The sequence below is a fragment of the Antechinus flavipes genome, chromosome 1 (assembly GCF_016432865.1).
Source record: "Antechinus flavipes isolate AdamAnt ecotype Samford, QLD, Australia chromosome 1, AdamAnt_v2, whole genome shotgun sequence".
Taxonomy (NCBI): Eukaryota; Metazoa; Chordata; class Mammalia; order Dasyuromorphia; family Dasyuridae; genus Antechinus; species Antechinus flavipes.
The window spans coordinates 155,132,784-155,153,550 of record NC_067398.1 but is presented as its reverse complement, the minus strand read 5'-3'; the positions used below and the strand labels follow the sequence as shown (position 1 = coordinate 155,153,550).

At 34.7% G+C, this 20,767-nt stretch overlaps 1 protein-coding gene across 1 annotated transcript in view; it reads left to right on the top strand.

Moving 5' to 3' along the window:
- Window positions 1-20,767, top strand: part of CMYA5 (cardiomyopathy associated 5) — a 107,051-nt gene that overhangs the window by 51,383 nt on the left and 34,901 nt on the right. The window contains exons 5-9 of the mRNA XM_051991766.1: window positions 223-245; window positions 5,159-5,277; window positions 9,031-9,180; window positions 11,745-11,891; window positions 17,039-17,186. Of these exons, the coding sequence (XP_051847726.1) occupies window positions 223-245; window positions 5,159-5,277; window positions 9,031-9,180; window positions 11,745-11,891; window positions 17,039-17,186 (587 nt within the window). The remainder of the gene's footprint in view (window positions 1-222; window positions 246-5,158; window positions 5,278-9,030; window positions 9,181-11,744; window positions 11,892-17,038; window positions 17,187-20,767) is intronic.

Below are 20,767 nucleotides of genomic sequence, written 5' to 3'. Positions count from 1 at the left end.
AAACAGACTTTATTTTGAAACGGCAATGGAGTCTGAATGTTGTCTAATTCTCCTTTTTACAATCCCTGTGGTTTCTTTCCTTTGCTGCCTTAGGTGAATCCATCAAGAGAGAAATAGCCTTTGTGGAATTGTGGGAGGGTGATTTAAAAGGATGCACAGTCTTGAGGTTACTGTTACCTGCTTTGTGGTATTAATTGGTTTCTCTTTCCTTTCCTCCACCAGTCATTTAAAGAAATCAATGACAGGTATATGAAACATGGTGTTGGCACACCTTAGTGGCTACAGAGCATAGCATGGTTGGATGCTCTATTAATCCTTGAAAGCTTCATAGAAATTGTGCTGGCAGAATAAAGGCCATTGATTTAACAAGTCACAAGGTAGTCTTTCTTAGGGACTGTACTTTTGGAAGCCTAGTGACAGCTTTTAGAATGAATTGTGAGCATTAGGATAAAAGTAATCATAATATAGCATTTTCAGCTACTCACTTTAAGAGTACTTTAAAAAAATAAACCCTATTCCAATCTTTTTTGTTAGTACACAAAAAATTTTGAAAGTGCTTAGATTTATTTTTGGTTTTGTTCACCATTTTTCAATCATGTTTAACTCTTCCTGCCCCATTTAGGATTTTCTTGACAAAGATATGGAGTGGTTTGCCATTTCCTTCTCAGTCATTTTGCAGATGAGTAAACTGAGGTAAACAGGGTTAAGCTAGTGGCCCAAGGTCAGACAACTAGTATGTGTCTGAGGTTGGATTTGAGCTCAGGTCCTTCTGACTCTGGGGTTAGCACTTTAGCCACTGTACCCACTTGGCTGCTCCCTTAAAAATGATTAGTTAAATATTAATATTTGAAAGAAACTATTTTGTGTACCTTGTATGATTTTTATAAACCAAGGAATCTCAATAGAAGCTTTCTTGAGTTTTTATTTTAGAAGATAGTGATATTTTTATCTATTCTTCTTAAACTACCCAAAACAAAACTTCTTTTGTGCTTTTTTGGGTATTATTTTTAAATTTTAAGTTACATATTTCCTTTATTCTACAGGCGAAGAGTTAATGAAATTGATATAAATTGTGTGCACACAAAAAAATCAGACCCATAATAATAGTTGATACTTATATAGCACTTTCAAGTTTGCAAAGTGCTTTATTATTATTATAATCCTGTTTGATACTCACAACAAATATGGCAGGTAGGTGTTATTATTTTTCTCATTTTATAGATGGAGAAACTGAGGCAGACGGAAGGTCACACAGCTAATGAGTATTTGTGATCATATTTGAATCTGACTCCAGGTTTAGCACTTGAGCCACTGTATTACCTAGCTGCCATGATTGTTATTTGGAGACAAGATCATCTTAAAAATGGTTAGAAATATATGTTGAGAGGCTAGACTCTTTTTGGAAGACTCTTTAGAGACTCATCTCAAAATACCCATTCTCTAGTGATGTTCTCTTTCTTCTACTCAAGGCCAAAATTAACAATAGAGATAGATTCATACTAGCTGCCTCCAGATTAAGTGTCACAGTGGATAGAGCTCTGGGCCTGCAGACAAGAAGACTCATCTTCCTAAATTCAAATCTGGCTTTAGATACTAATTAGATGTGTAACCCTGAGTCGTTTAATCCTGTTTGCCTCAGTTTCCTCACCTGTAAAATGAGCTGGAGAAAGAAATGGCAAATCATTCTAGTGTCTTTGCCAAGAAAACTCTGAATGGGGATCTTTATTCCCCATAAAGAGATAGATATAACTGAAATGAGTGAACAACAACCAAATAGGAACTTTAGGCAATTCCCTAAGATCTGAAATAGTTTCCACTTACTGAACCATATTTTTCTTCTTGTTTTTCCTGTTAAAATAATTTGTTACTTGAGATGGCATGCAAATCAAATTGTGATTTAATTTAAAGGAAAAGCAAGAAAATTATCTGTTATGATATGGAAAAATAAATATAAAATGCAGTTCCAATTTAATCAGGAAGACATGAAACCTCACAGTATGATATTTTCTTGAAAGAATTAGGAGATTTTTCATCAGTTTTAAACTTGCTTATTTAATTTTTGAAGTAGCTCACTATATTACAAATATGTTTTGCAAAGTGAAGTAGCAATTTCCTTCATACTATAAGAGCTTTATAGGATTATTTTTATAAAGATTTCATAAATCTCTTCCTCTCTTCCCAGCCCAAGATTCTGTGAGTTTGATGGATTTCTGTTAACAGGGCCTACCTTTCTTTTCAAAATGAATGCCCTAAAATAAGCTTTTTTTGTTTGTTTGTTTTTAGTTGTCAGGAAGCAGATTTATAATCATTTTTTACTCAGATAAATCCCTGATCCCATCAATTTGGATGTTTTCTCCAGTCTTGCTGATATCTCTTCCTATACATCTATCCTGGGGGATACTTTCATATCCTCCCATTTGTTCTACTGAAAGGATCTATCTAATGTATTGAAGATCTTTTTTGTTTGTTTGTTTTCTATAGACATAGAAAATATATCAGGTTGTCTAAATATCATCCCTTGCTTTCCCCACATAACCAGTCCACCTTTTGTATCATATAGTTCCTTGATGACATTTGTTTCCATCCATCATTGAAGTTCCTTATAGGTTATATATTGTGGTTTCCTCAGACCCACCATTCATTCACTTTTCCTTTTCCCATTATGATATTCATTTTCAATTTTTAAAAGACCATATCAATTTATAGAAATTGAAAAACATAGATAGATTTGCTTACTTACATGGAATTATTTGCTTTTTATTGCAAATGGCATTGATAAATCACAAAAATCTTTATTTGAGTTGTGTGTGTGTGTGTGTGTGCGTGTGTGTGTATGTGTGTGTGTATGTTTAATTGAATAAATATTTTTAATTAAAAATTTGCTGTTAAGTTTTGGTGCTTTTAAAAATCAGCACACTAATTTGCAAACACTGCTTCATATACTACCAAGTATAATCAGCTAATCTGGTTTTATGCTTTAACTTGGTTTATCTGTGTGCCATTTTAGTGGTTTTAATTTGATTGTTCCACTGACAATTAAGTTGGACTCAGGAAATATGCATGTCTATGAATAAAAGAACAGACCTGGAAGGGCCTCTTTCTTTGGAAAGAGAAAAATTCTGGAATTTGGTGAAGAGATGTGAGAATTAAATAGAGCACTTAAAAAAAAAAAAAAAACCCAACATTGCCAAGAAAGTGATAAAGCTTGATTGCTTTGCAAAAAAGAATCCTTTTATGTCCCCAGAACTTCCTCTGGTTCTAAGTTAATGTCATTTTCTTTAGTAATAAGTGCTAATTACCTCAAGTGCTTTTTTACCTTTTGGGTTGTTCTCTCCCCCTCCCTCTCTCCCTCTCTTCCTCCCTCCCTCTCCCTTTCTTTCCCTCCCTTTCCTTCCCTTTCCTTCTCCCTCTCTTCCTCTTCCCTGCCCCCCTCCCTGTCCCCTTCTCCCTTCCTCTCCCTCCCTCTCCTTCCCTTTCCTTCTCCCTTCCCTCTATCTCTGTCTCTGTCTCTCTGTCTCTTTCTGTATCTCTCTCTGTCTCTGTCCATCTGTTTGTCTGTCTCTCTCTCCCCAGCTGCCTTTGAATGCAATTCTCTTCTTGTTACATTAAATGATTTTTTCCTATATTAAAAAAAATCCTTAAAGTACAAGGCTGCTGTCAAGTTATTCAGACTCAAAATTTGCATATCTTGAAAAACACATTTGCTTAGAAAATGCTGCTCTGTTCAGGGCATGCATCTATTTCTAATTCTGTTTCTGTAAGTTAAAGTAATGTAAAAGATGGCTGTCCAAATCATTCTATATATTTCTTATAAAGATGAGCCCTTGTACGTCTATGTCCCAGCAGTTTTGAGGGGATAATAACATCAGGGTAAAATGAAAAATGTAAAAATTGGCTATATCTTTAGTTGCCATATTTAGGTATGTAACAAATTCACCATTAAAACAGCAATATTTATTGGTCTAGCCCATTGTTTACAGAGTATTGTACTCAGTGCTTGAGAGTCATTATCAGAAAGCACCACATGAGCATGGGTTTGGAGCAGGAGGAGGAAGCTTAGCATCTCTTTCAACCTTCTCATTTTACAGATGAGGAAGCAGACTCATTGACTTACATGAAGTAGTAAACAGTAGGAACAGGATTTGAACATGGGTCCTCTAACTCCAAGTCCATCTTCTTATCTTCCCTTAGAATCAGATTTTCTAAACAGATTTTTAAATTTAAATTTAAATTACATTTCATAGCCCAGGCAGAATACTTTGGGCACACTAGGTCTTCAACACATATTGAATAAGTTGATTTCTAGTCCAGTGTCTGTCAAGAGAACCCTAAATGGGATCATAAAAAGTTGGACACAACTGGAAATACTGAATAACAACTACATTTAATGGTGAAGGTGTCAAGGTATGACTGACTAGGATTCAGAAAGACATGAAGTACTTATATACAGATTATTTAGGCAAAACTGTGACTGGTTGCTAGGCAATGTCATTCCCCCTCCCATCCTCCACTTATTTACCCTCTTCAGATGCTGGTCACACTTTGATCTCTATGGACATCTCCTCTGAACTTTCATCCTTTTCCCAGGGCTCTGTACATCTAACTGAATAGAAGAGTCTCTTTCTGACATTTTCATATTTAAGGGCCTTAATATCCATATAAAAGGCCTGATGACAGGAAAGAAAAATAGAAAGATGACCTCCAAAATCTCAGGATTCTAAAAAGAAGATATTAGAATCTTTACTATCTTGGGGTGGGGTAAAGATAGTGGAGAAAGTCAACCTCTAAAAGATAATGTTGAAAAGAGGAAACTAATGGGTCAAATTATATATTTAGGTCTAATTAACCTTAGGAATCACAAATGGGATTTTGATAATGGATTGTTCAACTTACAAGGTACAATTGTTGAAGCCAAATTATTTGACAGCATCCTTTCTGTTTTAAGGATTTTGTTTCAAATAGTTAATACAATAAAGCTGTAAGACTGACTATGTGAGATTCCGGTGTAAACTTTCAAAATTAGAAAGAGTCTGTGATTTTTCTGGATTCTTTGAAGTATACACATCATAGGTAGAAAACTTTATGTCTCCTTTCATTTTTCCTGTTACCTTGCGAATACAATTCCCTCACTTATCTAGGAATGCCTTCTTCTGGACAGGTTGCTTTCTGCTATGGAGAGCACAGCTTCTCTGGAAAACATTCCTACTGCATTTTCACTTTTTGAGCATTATGATGACCGTTCTACAAGAAGTGACCAGATGTCAAAACATGTAGCAGGTAAGAACATTGATGTGATACCTGGATTAAATAAAGGGGCAATTTTGTAAAGCTTTTGGAATGTATGAAGAAATTAAAAATAAAATGAAATATGCTCAGAAAACAAAATTCATAGTTGCAAGATTGAATTAATTAAATTAAAAAAAAATCACAACAAATGAAATGCCATTTCAAGAAGCAGTTATATTGTGTGGTAGAAACAGCATCAAACTTGGAGTCAGGAAGACCTGAGTTCAAATGTGACTTCAGATATTTATTAGCGGTGTGACCCTCAGTTTCATTGTCTGTAAAAAGGAGATAACACCTTCCAGGGAAATTGTATAGATTTAAATGAAATATTATCTATAAAGCATTTAGCACAATGTTTTGCAAATAGTAGATGTTATCTAAATGTTGTTATTGTTATTATTTCAATAATAGACCTGGTGGCACTCACCTTGATATAGGGGGAAATGAGGCCAGTGAATCACTTGAGCTTGGGAGATCCAAGTTTCAGCAGGCTAAATTGTTTTCACTAATTTGGCATAGTGAGACCCTAGGAGCAGGGCTTTTCTAAATTGTCTCTCCCTCTCCCTTTCCCTCTTCTTCTCCCTCTTCTTTCTTTCTCTCCCTGTATCTCTCCTCTCTGTCTCCCTCCCTCCTTCTCCTCTTCTTCTCTCTTTCCTTCTCTTTCCCTCCCTTCCTCTTTCTCCCTCTCTCCTTCCTTTTTTCCCTCCTTCTCTCTCTCTCTTTCTTTTTCTTTCCCTCCCTCCAAACACAACAGATTAGTTAAAAAAACTAACAGCTCAGCATCATCCTCTGTAGCCAGCCGCCCACTCAGCTGTCAGCAACATCCTGCAGGCTCTTCAAAATATTTTTTACATGCTATTTTGACAAACAAGACAATGAACGTTATTTGGATTTCTCAAAGCTGCCGTATTTCAGTGAAGCTACAAAGTTCCATTCACTGCATGCTAAAACACCACTCAACCCCTCCTTGTTAAAAATAATTCATCCTATGATATGAGACAGCTCTCCCAAACAGCTCAGATGAGCTCTGCTTGATTTTCTCTTTCTTTCCTCTTCCCTTCCTCCCACCCCTCTTCCAATTTTGTCTCTGTAGGAAAAATCTCAGTTTAGTAACTGGCATAATGTGGTTCTGTCTTAATGAAGTAATCAGAATAAAAGTGAAAAACTTCCATGTTTCATCCACATGTGCTATGCACTCCCTACTCAAATTGTTTCAGGTTTTGAAAATTTAATGTTTCAGTTCTAGAAGACATGTTCTGGTATGGCACCTCTGGAATAAATGACCCATACTTACTTTGTAGGGGGAACTAAATTGAAATGGAAAGATTACATCAATTACCTGCCTCTAGATGTTTGGTGGGATACTATGAGGATGATGGATCAGGACATTTTGGCCACTAGCATAGCTATATTCTTTCTGCTGGATTGATTATATGCTGGTGCCCAATCCAAGGGAAGTACCTATTGGATAACAGGAGAATCTTATTCAACACTAGATTGTCCTCTATGTACCATCAAGAAGACAGTAGTTTATTAAAAGATTCATTCCAAAAGAAACCACTATAGCAATTTGCATCTAAATAGTATTCAGAATCATATATTATTTCTGGGACAAGTCAGAAAATTGGAGAGACAAGGGATGCTGGAGCTGGAAGAAGTCATCTCAGAGATCTTTAGCAACACCCTCATTTTTCAGATGAATAATTACAACAGTTACTCTTTATATAGAACGTCCTATGTTCCAGATACTGTGATAAGCCTTGTGCAAATATTATCTCATTTGATCTTCATAACAACCTAAGGAGATAGCTGCTATATGATCCCTATTTTACAAAAGAGATTGAAACAGAAGCTAAATGGCTTGCCCAGAGTCACATAACCACTTCATTGAATCATGAATTCACACATTAAAAGGACAGAAAGAGGAAAAGAAATATTGAAGGATACCTGGATACCCCATAGACATACAATAGGTCCAAAATAAAATTCATTATTTTTCCTTCAAAAATCTACTCTTTCTCGAATCCTTTCTCCCTCCCATTTCTACTGGGGAATTATTCCCCACCATTATTCCAACTAACATTTATATAGAACTTTACAAATTTTATTTAATTTGGTCCTAGAAACAACTCATTATCCCCATTTGGCAGATGAGGTAGCTGAAGTTGAGAGGTTAAGTGTTAAAAGGTTAAGAACTTAAAAGTTAAGCCTGGGTCACAAAGCTAATAGATCCTACCTGAGTTTGTGCTATGAGTAGTCACATCTCCACTCTTATAAAGTATAAAATAATAACTTTGGAGAGAGATTAGTTGAATCAAATCATATTTCTCCAATCTTAAATATTTATGAGGTTGAAGTGAAGTAATGGATATCCAACACTTTACTAACTTTAAAGCACAATATAAATGCCAATTGTTGTTATTGTAACCTGCAATTATCAGGCTAGTGATGATTTCATTCCCAGAGCCTTCTACTGTGTTTCTGCTGAGTTCAAGCTATACTTTTGCAGGGATCCTCAAACTTTTTAAATAGGGGGCCAGTTCACTGTCCCTCAGACTGTTGGAGGTCCAGACTATAGTAAAAACAAAAACTTTGTTTTGTGGGCCTTTAAGCAAAGAAACTTCATAGCCTGGGTGAGGGGGATAAACGTCCTCAGCTGCCACATCTGGCCCACAGGCCGTAGTTTGAGGACCCCTGCTTTAAAGGAATATGGGAATGTACTGGTAGTTGTACAACATCAGGCTCTCTGAGGATTCAGCATACTTTTAAGTTTAATTTACGTTAGTAACAATTTAAGTATATAAAATCAGTAAAACAATAAATAAAACCCTAATTTGTAATGATTACCAATTTCTGAGGCTTAAACATACACAGTGAAAATTTAGCATTTGATTCTTCAAAGGCAGATAAATATACTTCAATATCTTGATGTAGCTATGATCTCATCAAAGTGGAAAAATGGCACAGAATTCATTCCTGCCCATGATGTGAGATCGAATTTGCCATTTTTACAAAAATTTCAGAAGGCTTCCCATCAGGATAATGCAGGGCAGAAAAAGATAACAATCAAGTACATTTCAAAACATACTATCTTTTTGTCTGCATAGTTGTTGTCTTTTCTTCATCATTTTTTGTGTCGAATGATAATTTTTTTTTAAATCTCATTAGTTTTTCAGGTAAATTGAACAAATAAATGGCTTTGTGGCACTAAATATGCTATTCATAGTGAACATGCAATCACAACTAGCAGCTCTTTTTTTTCTAATAAGACACATAAGAAAAACAATAGTAAGTAAAACTAGAAATCCCTCTAACTGTTTTAAACTGGCATCAGATACTTTTGAGATAGTTGAAATGGGAGGGGAAGGTGAGTAATGAATTGTGCTTCAAGAGTTTAATTCCTTTGTTTCTGAGTCACCATAGGTATGGCCATTTTGGAAAGAGAAAATTGAAATGGCAAATATAGCAGCTATTCTTCAATCTTTTGCCCATGTACAAGCCATTACCCCAGAAATACCTGGCAGGCAATGCAAACGGATCAACTACTTGGCCTGAAATTGCCTCATTTGTCTCCACTGTGACTGTTGAAACTATATTGGCTCACTCTAGTGAATCACAGTTACCCAGCATACTCTGCTCAAGTCTTCATATTTCAGGAAATTGAATCCATTTTGACATGTCATACTATGAAAAGAAGATTGATAGCTTTCAAACTAGTAATGACCAATTTTATTTTCCTTCCAGTACCACAGCCCCCCATATTGGAACCTCAGGAACCCAACTCTGCCACCAGTACAACGATTACAGTGTATTGGAGTGTGAGGAAAGAGGATGTAATTGAGTCTTTCCAGGTTTACTGCATGGAAGACCCTCAAGAAGATAGTGAAGCAAATGGTAGGATACTATTTGTAACATAGTTCATTCCTAAGAAGCATCATGGCAAGAATGGAGAGAGTGATTCTCTGATTTTATCAGGAAAGGATGACAATTACTATTTACCTGTCTCAGGGAATTGTCTGAGGCACTGTTCATTCATTAACTTGTCTATGATCATACAGCAAATAAGTAGCAGAAGCAGATCTTGAACCTAAGTGTTCTAGTCTCCCCCTTTTATTCATATTTGATATTTTACTGTAATTCAAAGATAATTCAATTCAAGAAATATTTTTGTGTCTACAAGATGCAAGACATGGTACTAGATTCTGGAGATACAAAGCTGAAAAAACATTTTCATCCTCATCCTCAAAGATCTTATAATCTATTGGAAAGTTGAGAAAGAACCGGTTATTATGTCTACGTAAGTATGATAAAAAACAGACTTCTGTAAGCACAAAGAAGAGATCAAGGCAAGGTACTTTAAGAAAATTTATGATGGGAGAGATTATTTTTGTGGCAGATTACTTTCTGGTGATGGTAGATCAAAGAAGTCTTGCCAGAGGAAGTGATCCACTCCTCCCACTGTCTATAACTTATAGAATATATATTTTCTATTTGTTTGATTATGTATATTCAAACAAAAGATCACTGGTATGTCAAGCAGCCCTGGGCTTAAGAAGTCTACCTGATTGACTAGTTCTTGTGTTACTTCATTTTTTTTTTGTTTTTTCTATTAAAAAAGGAAGCTCTAGCATCTTTAATTGGTTAGTACAATCATTATAGAAGTTATGTTCACTTTAGGTCCTAAGTTAAATATTTAGAAAAAAGGTGAAAATATTGTTGTGATCCATATTTAGTCCTCCATAGTTCTCTAGGTACAGATGGCTCTCCATCACAAGTCTATTGGAATTGGCCTGAATCACCTAATTGTTAAAAAGAGCCACGTCTATCAGAGTTGATCATCACTAAGATAGGTTTTAAATTAAATTATTCTTCAATTAACAATATTATATCTTTTTTTTCTTCTTTCTTCCTTGCATCCTGTGATGGTGGAGGAATAGGGATCTTTCAAACAAATATGTAGAGTTAAGCAAAACAAATCCCTGCAGTGGTCATGTCCAAAAAAATTTCATTATTTATGTATCAGCTAAATTTTAACAAGAGTCTTTCTTTTTTGAGGGGCATACCTTAATGGAAATGAATGACCCTAAAGGGAATTTAAGGCATAGGGCATGATTGAGATATGGGAGATTTATTTTGTGAGAGAGATATTTTAATAGTCTGGGTCTTGTGGTGTCCCTCAACCAACAACAATGTACCAACTGACAACTTGTAGGCTTGCCAATAATCATTGCTATTTATAGTCATAAAAAAGGGGAAAGTCCAATACCTAATACTATATGCTATAGAAATGCTTGGTTTTAAAAAGGAATAATTTGAGTTTCTTAACTGATGCAGTTGTGAAGAATTGACATTTAAGAGTAATGAGGATGGGTAATTGAAATGTGTGGGTTAATTTAACAAGGTGAATGAATTGTGTCAGACGGGAAAAATTTCAGCAAAAATAATCAAGTTGGTCCAAAGGGGCAGATTTGCAGAATGATATAAAATAATGTTTACTCCTAATATTCAGAAAGTAGGAAATTAAATGCTGTTCAGAAAAGGGAAATGTCACAGTTGGAGAACAAGGTCAGTTAGATTAGCTTGTAGCATTTCATTATCACTTAAGCATTTCTATAAATTGCAAATGCCCTTAGTTGAAAGAATTAATAATTCCTGAATGGATGAAAGGAAACCAGGTTTGATACTTTAAAGTACCAATGCACCAGATCTGAATTTGTTTGGTTGAAAGTGAAAGAGAAAGTTTGTCCTGCCTTGGTATAAATTTGGAAAGTCTGTCTTATCCTTATCTCTTGTGATGCTCTTCTGAATTGTTAGTTAGGTTTATTTTATTTTTTTAAACAATTTTAGGGAAATAAACTATTACTATTTAAGTCAATATAAGCAGTAGGCAAAGAAGCAGTCCATATAGTGGGCTTATAGTCAGGAAGACATGGATTTCAATTTCACCTTTGGCACTTAATAATTGTGTCGTCCTAGCTAAATCACTTAACTTGTATGTGTCTGAGAGAACTCTATTTAGTCCTAGGTAGATTGCAAGTCCAGGACAGAACTTCCATATAGAGAAAGGTGATGGAGATGGAGCAGGAATCAAAGAAATAATTAGTCTGTCAATCATTTGCATGTTTATATCAACAGTATGAAATTTTAAAATTCATTTAATATTGAAATAATTATTATAATTAATTGTGGAAAATAGTGTGTAAAACTTGATTAATGGAATATTCTTTCCTGATAAGATTTCACATGTGATATGAACATCCCACTCATTCCTTTCCAGAATGCTTTTCTTTTTCATTCATGTATGATAGAATGGTAAAAATCATAGGCCTGATGGAATATAGTAAGACCTTGTCAACCCCAAAACTAGAAGAAGAAAAAAAGGTACCCGGAAATCTTTCAGATGGCTACTCCTTTAAATGACATGTAAGGTAACCTAAGAGTCACTGTGTTTCTTCCAGACTTGGTGGAAGAATACCGACTTACAGTGAAGGAAAGCTATTGCCTTTTTGAAGATCTGGAACCTGGTCGGTGTTATCAAGTATGGGTGATGGCCGTTAACTTCACAGGATGTAGCCTGCCAAGTGAGAGAGCCATTTTCAGAACTGGTAAGAGGACAAATCTCTAATTCACTGTGGAACATTTATGATCCTAAATGAATTCAACTGGAAATAAATTTTTGTAATTTTTAAATTCTCTTTCTTCTGAGGGAGCTGATGGTAAAACTTCAGCAGATATCAAATTCGCTTTTGCCTTTATAAAAGTGAATCAGTGTCATAAATCAGTTGTCATTGATAGAATTTTTTAAAAAGACTACTCTAGGACTTCTGAAATGTGCTTTCTTGTTAAGTGGGAGGCTAAGGATTACTTGTATCCTAGCAATGAAGCAGTGGCTTTATACCCGGAGGAAAGCTGTAGCTTCCATCACATTTCCAGCCCTCTGGATCTTCTCCCAGAGGTAGTCCAGGGACTGTAAAACTCAGGTAATTTCCTTCTCATGAATCACAGCCTCCTGCATTTGCCTTGACTCTCCCATGTCCTACTTGCTAGCCCTTCTCCTTACCTATTGGGGTAGCTGAAAAGCTATCTTACAGAATCTTGTTTGGATGCAGTCTCCAGCCAAGCTATACTTGTATAAGAGTCCCCTCCATATTACTAATCTCTAAATATCTCTAAAGAAGTTCCATCCAAAGCAGTCTAATTCTATTTTTCAGGGCCCTCATAGTTTAGGAAGTTTTTCCTTATATCACATCTAAAATTATCTCATATAAATTTTATTCATAACCCTTAGTTCTGCCCTCTAGGGTAAAGCAAAATGAATTTAACCCTTTTATGATGTGGTAGCCAGTCAAAATATTGAAAAGAACTATCATTTTTCTTCCCTTATGACCAATTTTTTTCTATCTAATTCAAACTTCTTAAATTTTTTCAATTGATCCTCATATGTCATGATCTCCAAGACCCATCACCATCTTAACTGTACTCTGTTGAAGCTCTCTGGCTAATCTTATGATCTTGGAATAATCTAGAACTGAACAAAATGGCCATTTTGGTGGCTCAGTAGAGTATTGGAGCTGGAATCAGAAGACTTGAGTTCAAATCTTACCTCAGGCTTATTAGCTTTGTGACTTTGGGCAAGTCATTTGACTTGTTTCAGCTTCAGTTTCCTCTGCTGTAAAAATGGGCATAGTAATAGCATCTACCTTCTAGGGTGGTTGTTAGGATAAAATTAGATAATATTTGTAAAGCACTTTGCAAATCTTAAAATGCTATTTAAATGCTCGCTATTATTGTTACAAATACTAATAATAATAATTATATGCTCCAGAAATGGTCTGACCTAAGAAAAGTCCAGCAGGACCATCATCTCCATAATCCTAAATACTATGCTTCTTTTTAAAAAATTTTGATAAACTTATGCTTCTTTTAAAATATATATATTTCATCATACATTATATATATCCCCTAAGCCCTACATCTAATGATGAGATACTTACACACTGAAAATTCTTCACAGAAAGAATGTAGCACACTAAAGTAAAGGACTTTGGATAGTCCATAGGTAATGATATAGTATTAAAAAAAATTCTAACATTATTTTATTGGCGTAGAGACCCCTGGTGAAGAACTCCCTCTATGGATGCAAGTTAGCATTTTTTTTTTTTTTTTTACAACTTATGGTCATAGAAAGTTGTTTGAGACACAGATATAAAATGATTTTCCCAGGATCATCTAGACAATATAAACCAATATGAACCCAGTTTTGTTTTGTTTTTTTACTCCAAGACCAGTTCATGTATCATGCTGTTTCTGATATCAGTACTATTTTCAGAATATCCTTCTGTTGTGCTTCACTTTGACTGTAGCATACTTATTATTCAAATGTTCTATACAGGAAGGAAGGAAAATACATATTCCTTTCATTTAAGTTTTCAGTGAATAATTCAGACCTTAACTTCAATACTTATTCCACTGTGAAGTTACACATTCCAGGTATTACCTGACATTTAAAATTTTAGAATATCTTTAAATTATAGAATTTAAGTCTAAGAAAAAAGCTTTAGGATCACTTTCCTGGAGAACAGGGGCCAGACAGGGCAGGAATCGTTGACCTTAGAACACAGAGAAATGGACAGGCTGAAAAGAGTGAGAAATGTTAATTGGTCCCAAAGGGTATTTGTCTTTACTAGCTCAGCAAATAGGACAAGAATTGCTGTAGGCACACAAGTCTGAGGTTGGTGGGAAATTTGAAGCGACTGAATTGGCATTGAAATGAAAAAAGTAAGTTACAGAAAGTCTTGTGCCCTCATCAAAGAAACATTAACAAAAGATAAGATTTCAAGACTTTGAAATGGCAGAGCAAATCATAGCCTAGTAGAATGAACTTACATTAGACAGGTTCAGTGTCCTTAGCTTTATCTAAACCAGCATGTGAGATTATTGCTGGGGCTCAGGAGCAGCTATGCAACTCATTGTGTTTAAGGGCAGAACTCCAGCAAGAGATGGAAGGTGCAGGAAAACTCAATAACATCATGCTATTTTTTAATCAGTTCTAAATTTTTTTTGAGACTTACTGTTTTATAGTGTAGTTTGAGAGCTTGTGTGCTAGACTCTTTTTATTCACTTTTTTTTTTTCATTATTCCCCTTACAAGTTTTGGCCTTTTGCGCTTCTGTAAATTATTTTTATTTATTTTTTTAGTTAGTTAAAGTAATTCTTTGGTAGTTTGATTGGAAAGGACCTAAAGAAATAAATTTATGTAATATTATCATTTTTGTTATATTGATTCAGTTTACTCACAAGCAATTAGTATTTCTCCAATTGTTTAAATGTCTTTGTGTAAACAGTGGTTTATAGTTATACTTTTAATTTTTGAGTATAACTTGGTAGGTAAAGTCCCAAGTATTTTATATATTTTATAGTTTTTAAATATGGAATTCCTCTTTTTAATAATAATAGCTTTTTTATTTTTCAAAATACATGCAAAGATAATTTTCAACATTCACCCTTGTAAAACCTCTTGTTCCAAAATTTTCTCCCTCCTTTTCCCTTATCCCCCTCTCTAGACAGTAAACAGTTCAATACAAGTTAAACATGTATAAGTCTTCTAAACATATTTCCACATTTATCATGCTGAACAAGAAAAAATAGATCAAAAGGGGGAAAATGAGAGAGAAAAAAGGGAGCAAGCAAACAACAATAACGAAAAGTGAAAATATTATTTTGGGATCCACATTCAATCTCCACAGTGCCCAGAAGAGAACATTTGCTTTTTTTTTTTTTTTTTTTTTAATATATCAAGGTATCTTAGCGTGAGAGTTTAGCCTGCCCATCTGGTATTTCTCATTCTTGCTGCATGACCAATTCACCTAGCTTGCTCAATCAATCAATAAACATTTATAAAGCATTTATGATGTATTTGATGCTGGATGAGTGCTATATCGGGGATCAGGAAGATCTGAGCTGAAATTTAGCCTCTGACTCTTATTAGTTGTATGATTCTGGACAAGTCAGTTAACCCTTGTTTTCCTGAGTTTTCTCATCTGCAAAAAAAAGCATAATAATAGTATCTACTTCCCAAAGTTGCTGTGAGGATCAAATGAAATAATAATTATAAGATGCTTTGCAAAACTTAAAGCCCTAAATAAATCCCAGCTATTATTATTATTAGTCACATACATTATAAATTATGTTATTTTTAATTTTCTATCTACGAGTTATATTGCATACTCCAAAGTGTTTTTTCCACTTTCCTTAAGAATTTCCTTCTGAATTTTGTAATTTTAATTCTTCTAAAATCATCATAGTTCCACGATTTCTTTTTTGCTTTGGCTTTATCAGGAAAAAAAAAAAAAAGTTCTGTATTTGGAGATAAGCATTTGAAATAGCAAGTGGTTTGGAATCATTAAAAGCAAAGCTTACTTTCCCTCCTGCAATCCAGCCTGATCTCCCCTTGCTCAATTCTGAGCCCAGCTTAATACTGTAAGCACCAACTGCAGCACTTGCCCAAGGCAGATAAATTGATGGACTCATTCCACCAGCTGTGACCCACCCTTTCCAAACACACCCTCTCCTCCCTTCCTCCCCACTCTCCAGCACATGTCTGGGCAATTGCATTTTCATCCTCCACGTGATCATTCCAAATTTTAAATGTTAAATCAATAAATCTTTGAGTTCAAAGGGCAAAGATGATGAAGGATGTTGGAATTTCTCAGAGTCCATATCATTTAAGAGCACATTTATTCATGAATATGTTCAGTACAGGAAGTTCAGTTGTAATTAGAAAAATCAACAGACATTGGGAAAATACAATTGGCCACAAATATAAATAACTTGCCAGATTTAAATATTTAGTGCATAGACCTCCATTAAAGTATTTCCCAGAGCTACAGATTCAGTTGGTCTCTAAGAAGCTTGGAGGCTGCACCTTTAAATATTGGTAGCTAGAACATATCTAACAGATACAGGACTGCTTGCCATCTAGGGGAGGGGGTGGAAGGAGGGAGGGGAAAAATCGGAACAGAAGTGAGTGCAAGGGCTAATGCTGTAAAAAAAATTACCCTGGCATGGATTCTGTCAATATAAAGTTATTATTAAATAAAATAAAATAAAATATTTTTTAAAAAATTGGTAGCTAGGAATGGAAGGTGTAGTGGGAAGGGGGTTGGAATGATGGAGTGGAGACTGAAGAGAAAACCAGGAAATATAGATGGTTAAGGTAGGTTCCATCTACTTCTCTCTCTCCCCTACTGCCATTAATCCATAATTCATTAATTAATCCATAAATCCATCACGAGGGCTTATAACTTATTAACACTTTAAAGCTAATTATGATTTAAGTAAAAACTTTGTAACATGTTAACTCAGCACATATTTTAAAATTCCTCCCAAACTTTAAACATTTAACATACTTTCAGATAATTAAGAACATCGCTCTTAATTAGATACCATGGACCCAATTAGCAATAAATGTTAACTGAGTGATTGAGGGTAGAGTGGGTTTGCTTCTTGGATGAGAAAAAATAAAGGACTACCATGAGATTGGTTTTGTAACCAGTCATTTTAGTGATTAGCATATTAGTCATATTAGTTATTAGCATTTGAGGAAATCTGATGAGAAAAAATATGCTAATTAAAGCAATTTAGTATTGTCAGGGGATTGGCAACATATGCATTTTACAGTTTTATTTGAATGTGATTGTCCCCGTGTACATATTCCTGCTGACTTAGCCCTACTCCTATTCCTATATTTGCAGCACCCTCCACCCCAATAATTAAGGCTGAGGACTGCACAGTGTGTTGGAACACTGCCACCATACGCTGGAGCTCCGCCAACCCCCGGGCTGCTGATGCTTATACAGTGGAGTATTGCAGACAGCATTCCCCAGAAGGAGAGGGTCTCAGGTGAGTGCAGCCCTCGCTGTATGAAGGGCACATCTCAGAGAAGGGATGGAATCATGTGAGCACCCACCCATTTGTGTCTGTGGGAGAAATAAACTTCCTCAAGACACTGAGCACACAGTCCCCATTTTAGTATCTAAATTTATGCCAGCAGAAAAAAGGATTAAAAAAAACCCAAAACAAAAACAAAACAAAAAACCCTCCTCTTTAAACCTACTGAGCTAATTAAACTATCCCTTTGATTTGCAGCTGGAAAAATTTTAATTGGACATCAATGAATTCAAGGTTCTTAATGATACACAGACTTGAACACGGAATAATAAAGCCCCTTGTAAGGAAAATAGACATGATTTCAATAAAATTGAACATTGTTTTTTTGGTTTTTTTTTTTTTTTTTTTGGGGGGGGGTGTAATTTGAGCCAGTGGAAGGATTTGAGCCTGCACTTTTTAATTTAACTCCTGCAGGAGAATTACCACCTGGCTCTAGATTCTAAGAATACATTTATGCCTAAATGTAAATCTATATGTCTATTTGTATATATCTATGATATAAGGAATTAATTACAAATAGATTTTTTGTAGCACATGACTTTCTAAGTAGCACATGACAAATCTTAAAATATTTTCTTCCAGGAAGAAAATTTTCCTATGAATCTCTCTTACATTAAAATTTTAAAAACCTCAACCTAATTTCGTAGAAGAGCTATGTACTAGTAGATACTTGAAAAACATGAATTGCTCAACTAAGGGTTTTTTCCCCTTCTTATCAGGAATATATTTCCATGTTCTACAATTAGCATTCAGATCATTTTTAGCAACAGCTTTAAAAAAACCTATATATATTTTCAAAGATTCTATCTGAATTATGGCAGTAAGGTAATAAAGGTAAACAACCACATGTAAAAGAAACAGGTTTTTGTATTTTGATAATCTGTTATTTATTAGGAGGCTTATCAGTCATCAGTGTAGGGAGCCCTCATAAGGAAATGTTTTATTACACTGGAATGTTAAGTGAATTTCTCAGAATTATGTAGCTAGTATACATTGCAAAAGGGATCAGGTTGTTTAGCTCTATATCCACTATGTTCTACTGTTCATCTGAAATAATAATTACTTAAAAGATAAAAATTTTAATTAATTTCATGCTAAGATAGTTGGAGGAAGCGGGATGGAATAATGGATAGAACACTTGGACCCGAGCCTGAAAAATCTGAGTTCAAATCCAGCCTCAGATACTTATTTTCCTGTGTGACCTTTAGCAAACTCATTTTAAACTATTTTCCTCAATTTCCTCAACTGTCAAATGGAAATGATAATAGTACATTACTTCCAAGGTTGTTGTGAGGATCTAACAAAATAATATTAGTAAGCACTATATGTGTTATTGTTGTTATTATTATTAATTACTCTTCTAATAAAATAGAATGGCAATATCCTATAGATATTGGAAAGCTGATCTCAGAGCCAGGACAAACTGACTTCAAGTCTTATGCATAATGGCCATGTGGCTCTGGGGAAGCAATCCTTTAAGACTATGCATTGTAAAGAATGTGTTAACCCATATAGGCATAGAAGGGCGGCTGGATGGCACAGTGAATAGATAGTGGGCCTGGAGTCAGGAAGACCCTTTTTCCTGAGTTCAAATTTGGCCTTAAACATTTACTAGCTGCAGAATCCTGGGAAAGTCACTTAACTCTGTTTGCTTCAGTTTCCTCAACTGTAAAATGAGATGGAAAAGGAAATGGTAAATCACACCAATATTGTTAAAAAAAATCCCAAATGGGGTGATAAAGAATCATACTCAACTGAAAATACTCAACAACAACACAAATATAAATATTGGCAGAGAAAGTTCCTCACTTAAAATTCTCTATACAAACACTGTTTCAAGCCCTATCCCCTATACTATTAAATTCTCAAATGTTGTATTCAAATTATGGCATTAAAGTAATGAAGGTAAGCAATTACATGTGCAAGGAAACAGATTTTTGTATTTTAATAATCTATTATTTATTATAAGGCTCATCTATCATTTGTGTAGGAAGCCCTCATGAGGAAATGAACCTCATTTTGTGACCATTGACAGATCTTGTATGGTAGAGAAGCATCACTGGCAAAATTAAGAGACAGCTGAACTTGGAAATGAACCTCACAAATGAAACTTTACTTTTTTTTTTAAAGGCTGTTGCTAAAAATAATTTGAATACTAACTGCAGAACATGAAGATGTATTCCTGACAAGAGAAAACAATTGTCTTAGTTGATCAATTCACTTTTCTTGAGTATCTTCTAAGTGCATTGTATCTACAAGAGAAGCTGAGTTTTTTTCATAAAATAAAGCTTATATATATTTTCATAAATTCATAGAGTAAGGAATAGGAGCAAGCCTCAGAGAAGACCTGTGTTCAAAACTTACCTCTGACATGTATAGCTGTGTGACACTGGGCAAATCACTTTTGAAAAAATGCTAATGCATTTGCAGAGATTTCTTCATTGGGAGCTCTCAGCATGGATGAAATCATATATCTAGTCCCTTAATGTCATATCTAAAAATAAGTGATTCCAAAAGGCTTTTGGGACACTATACTATCTGTATGTATATTTACATATTTATATGTGTGTGTGTGTGTGTATACATATATATTTCTATATATATACACTGTATATATATATTTACATATATATTGTGTATGTATGTATATTTTTACATATATAGCATATATATGTATATTTATAGTATATATATATAGTGGGTATATATATTTCTATATATAGTATTTTTAGTATATTTATAGTAAATTATATATATATTTGCATATATATATGTATTTCAACAAACATTTTTCAAATGCTTACTATGTGCCAGATACTGTGCTAAGACAGGAGAGAGAGAGAGGCAAAAGATAGTCCCTGGATCTTAAGGAGTTTAAAATCTATTACATATTTATTAATTTAAGCAACATAGAATAGTTGAAAGCTCACTGGATTTGGTTTGAATCTCAATTATAACCAGTGTGGGAATCTTGGGCAAATAATTTTCTCTCTCTGGGTCTCCATTTTTCCCTTGTAAGATGATGTGGTTGAATTTGATGTTCTCTAGATCTGAAGCCTTAATAATCTTGAGCTTAATTAATTAGTTACAATATAGAGTATTTCACATGACAGATAGAAAAAAGATCATGAGAACCCATTTATGACTTAGTAAGTAAGTCTCAAGGAATTGTTTGATAGCCTTTATGATGAAATAACTTGCTGAGAGTCTTATGCCAGAGGCAATCCATATCTTCTAGGCTCCAGGCGCCAATCCCAGCATTTTACTCAATATAACAAGATGTTTCAATTCATCATAAGAACCAATAATTGCAGTTGGTTTCAACAGTGTAGTAATGCTTGATAGAAATGATAACCAAGGGATTGGGCATGGGGGCAGGATGCATTTTGGAGGAGTCAGGGAAAGGGTTGCAAAAGTGTTAGGTACAGAATAGCAGAGAAATAAAGAATAAGTGGATTCAGTGCTCAAATGAAGTTTCCGTGTGAACCCTGCCAAGGTGAAGACCTCTAGCAGTGTCAGGGAGGCCTGGAATT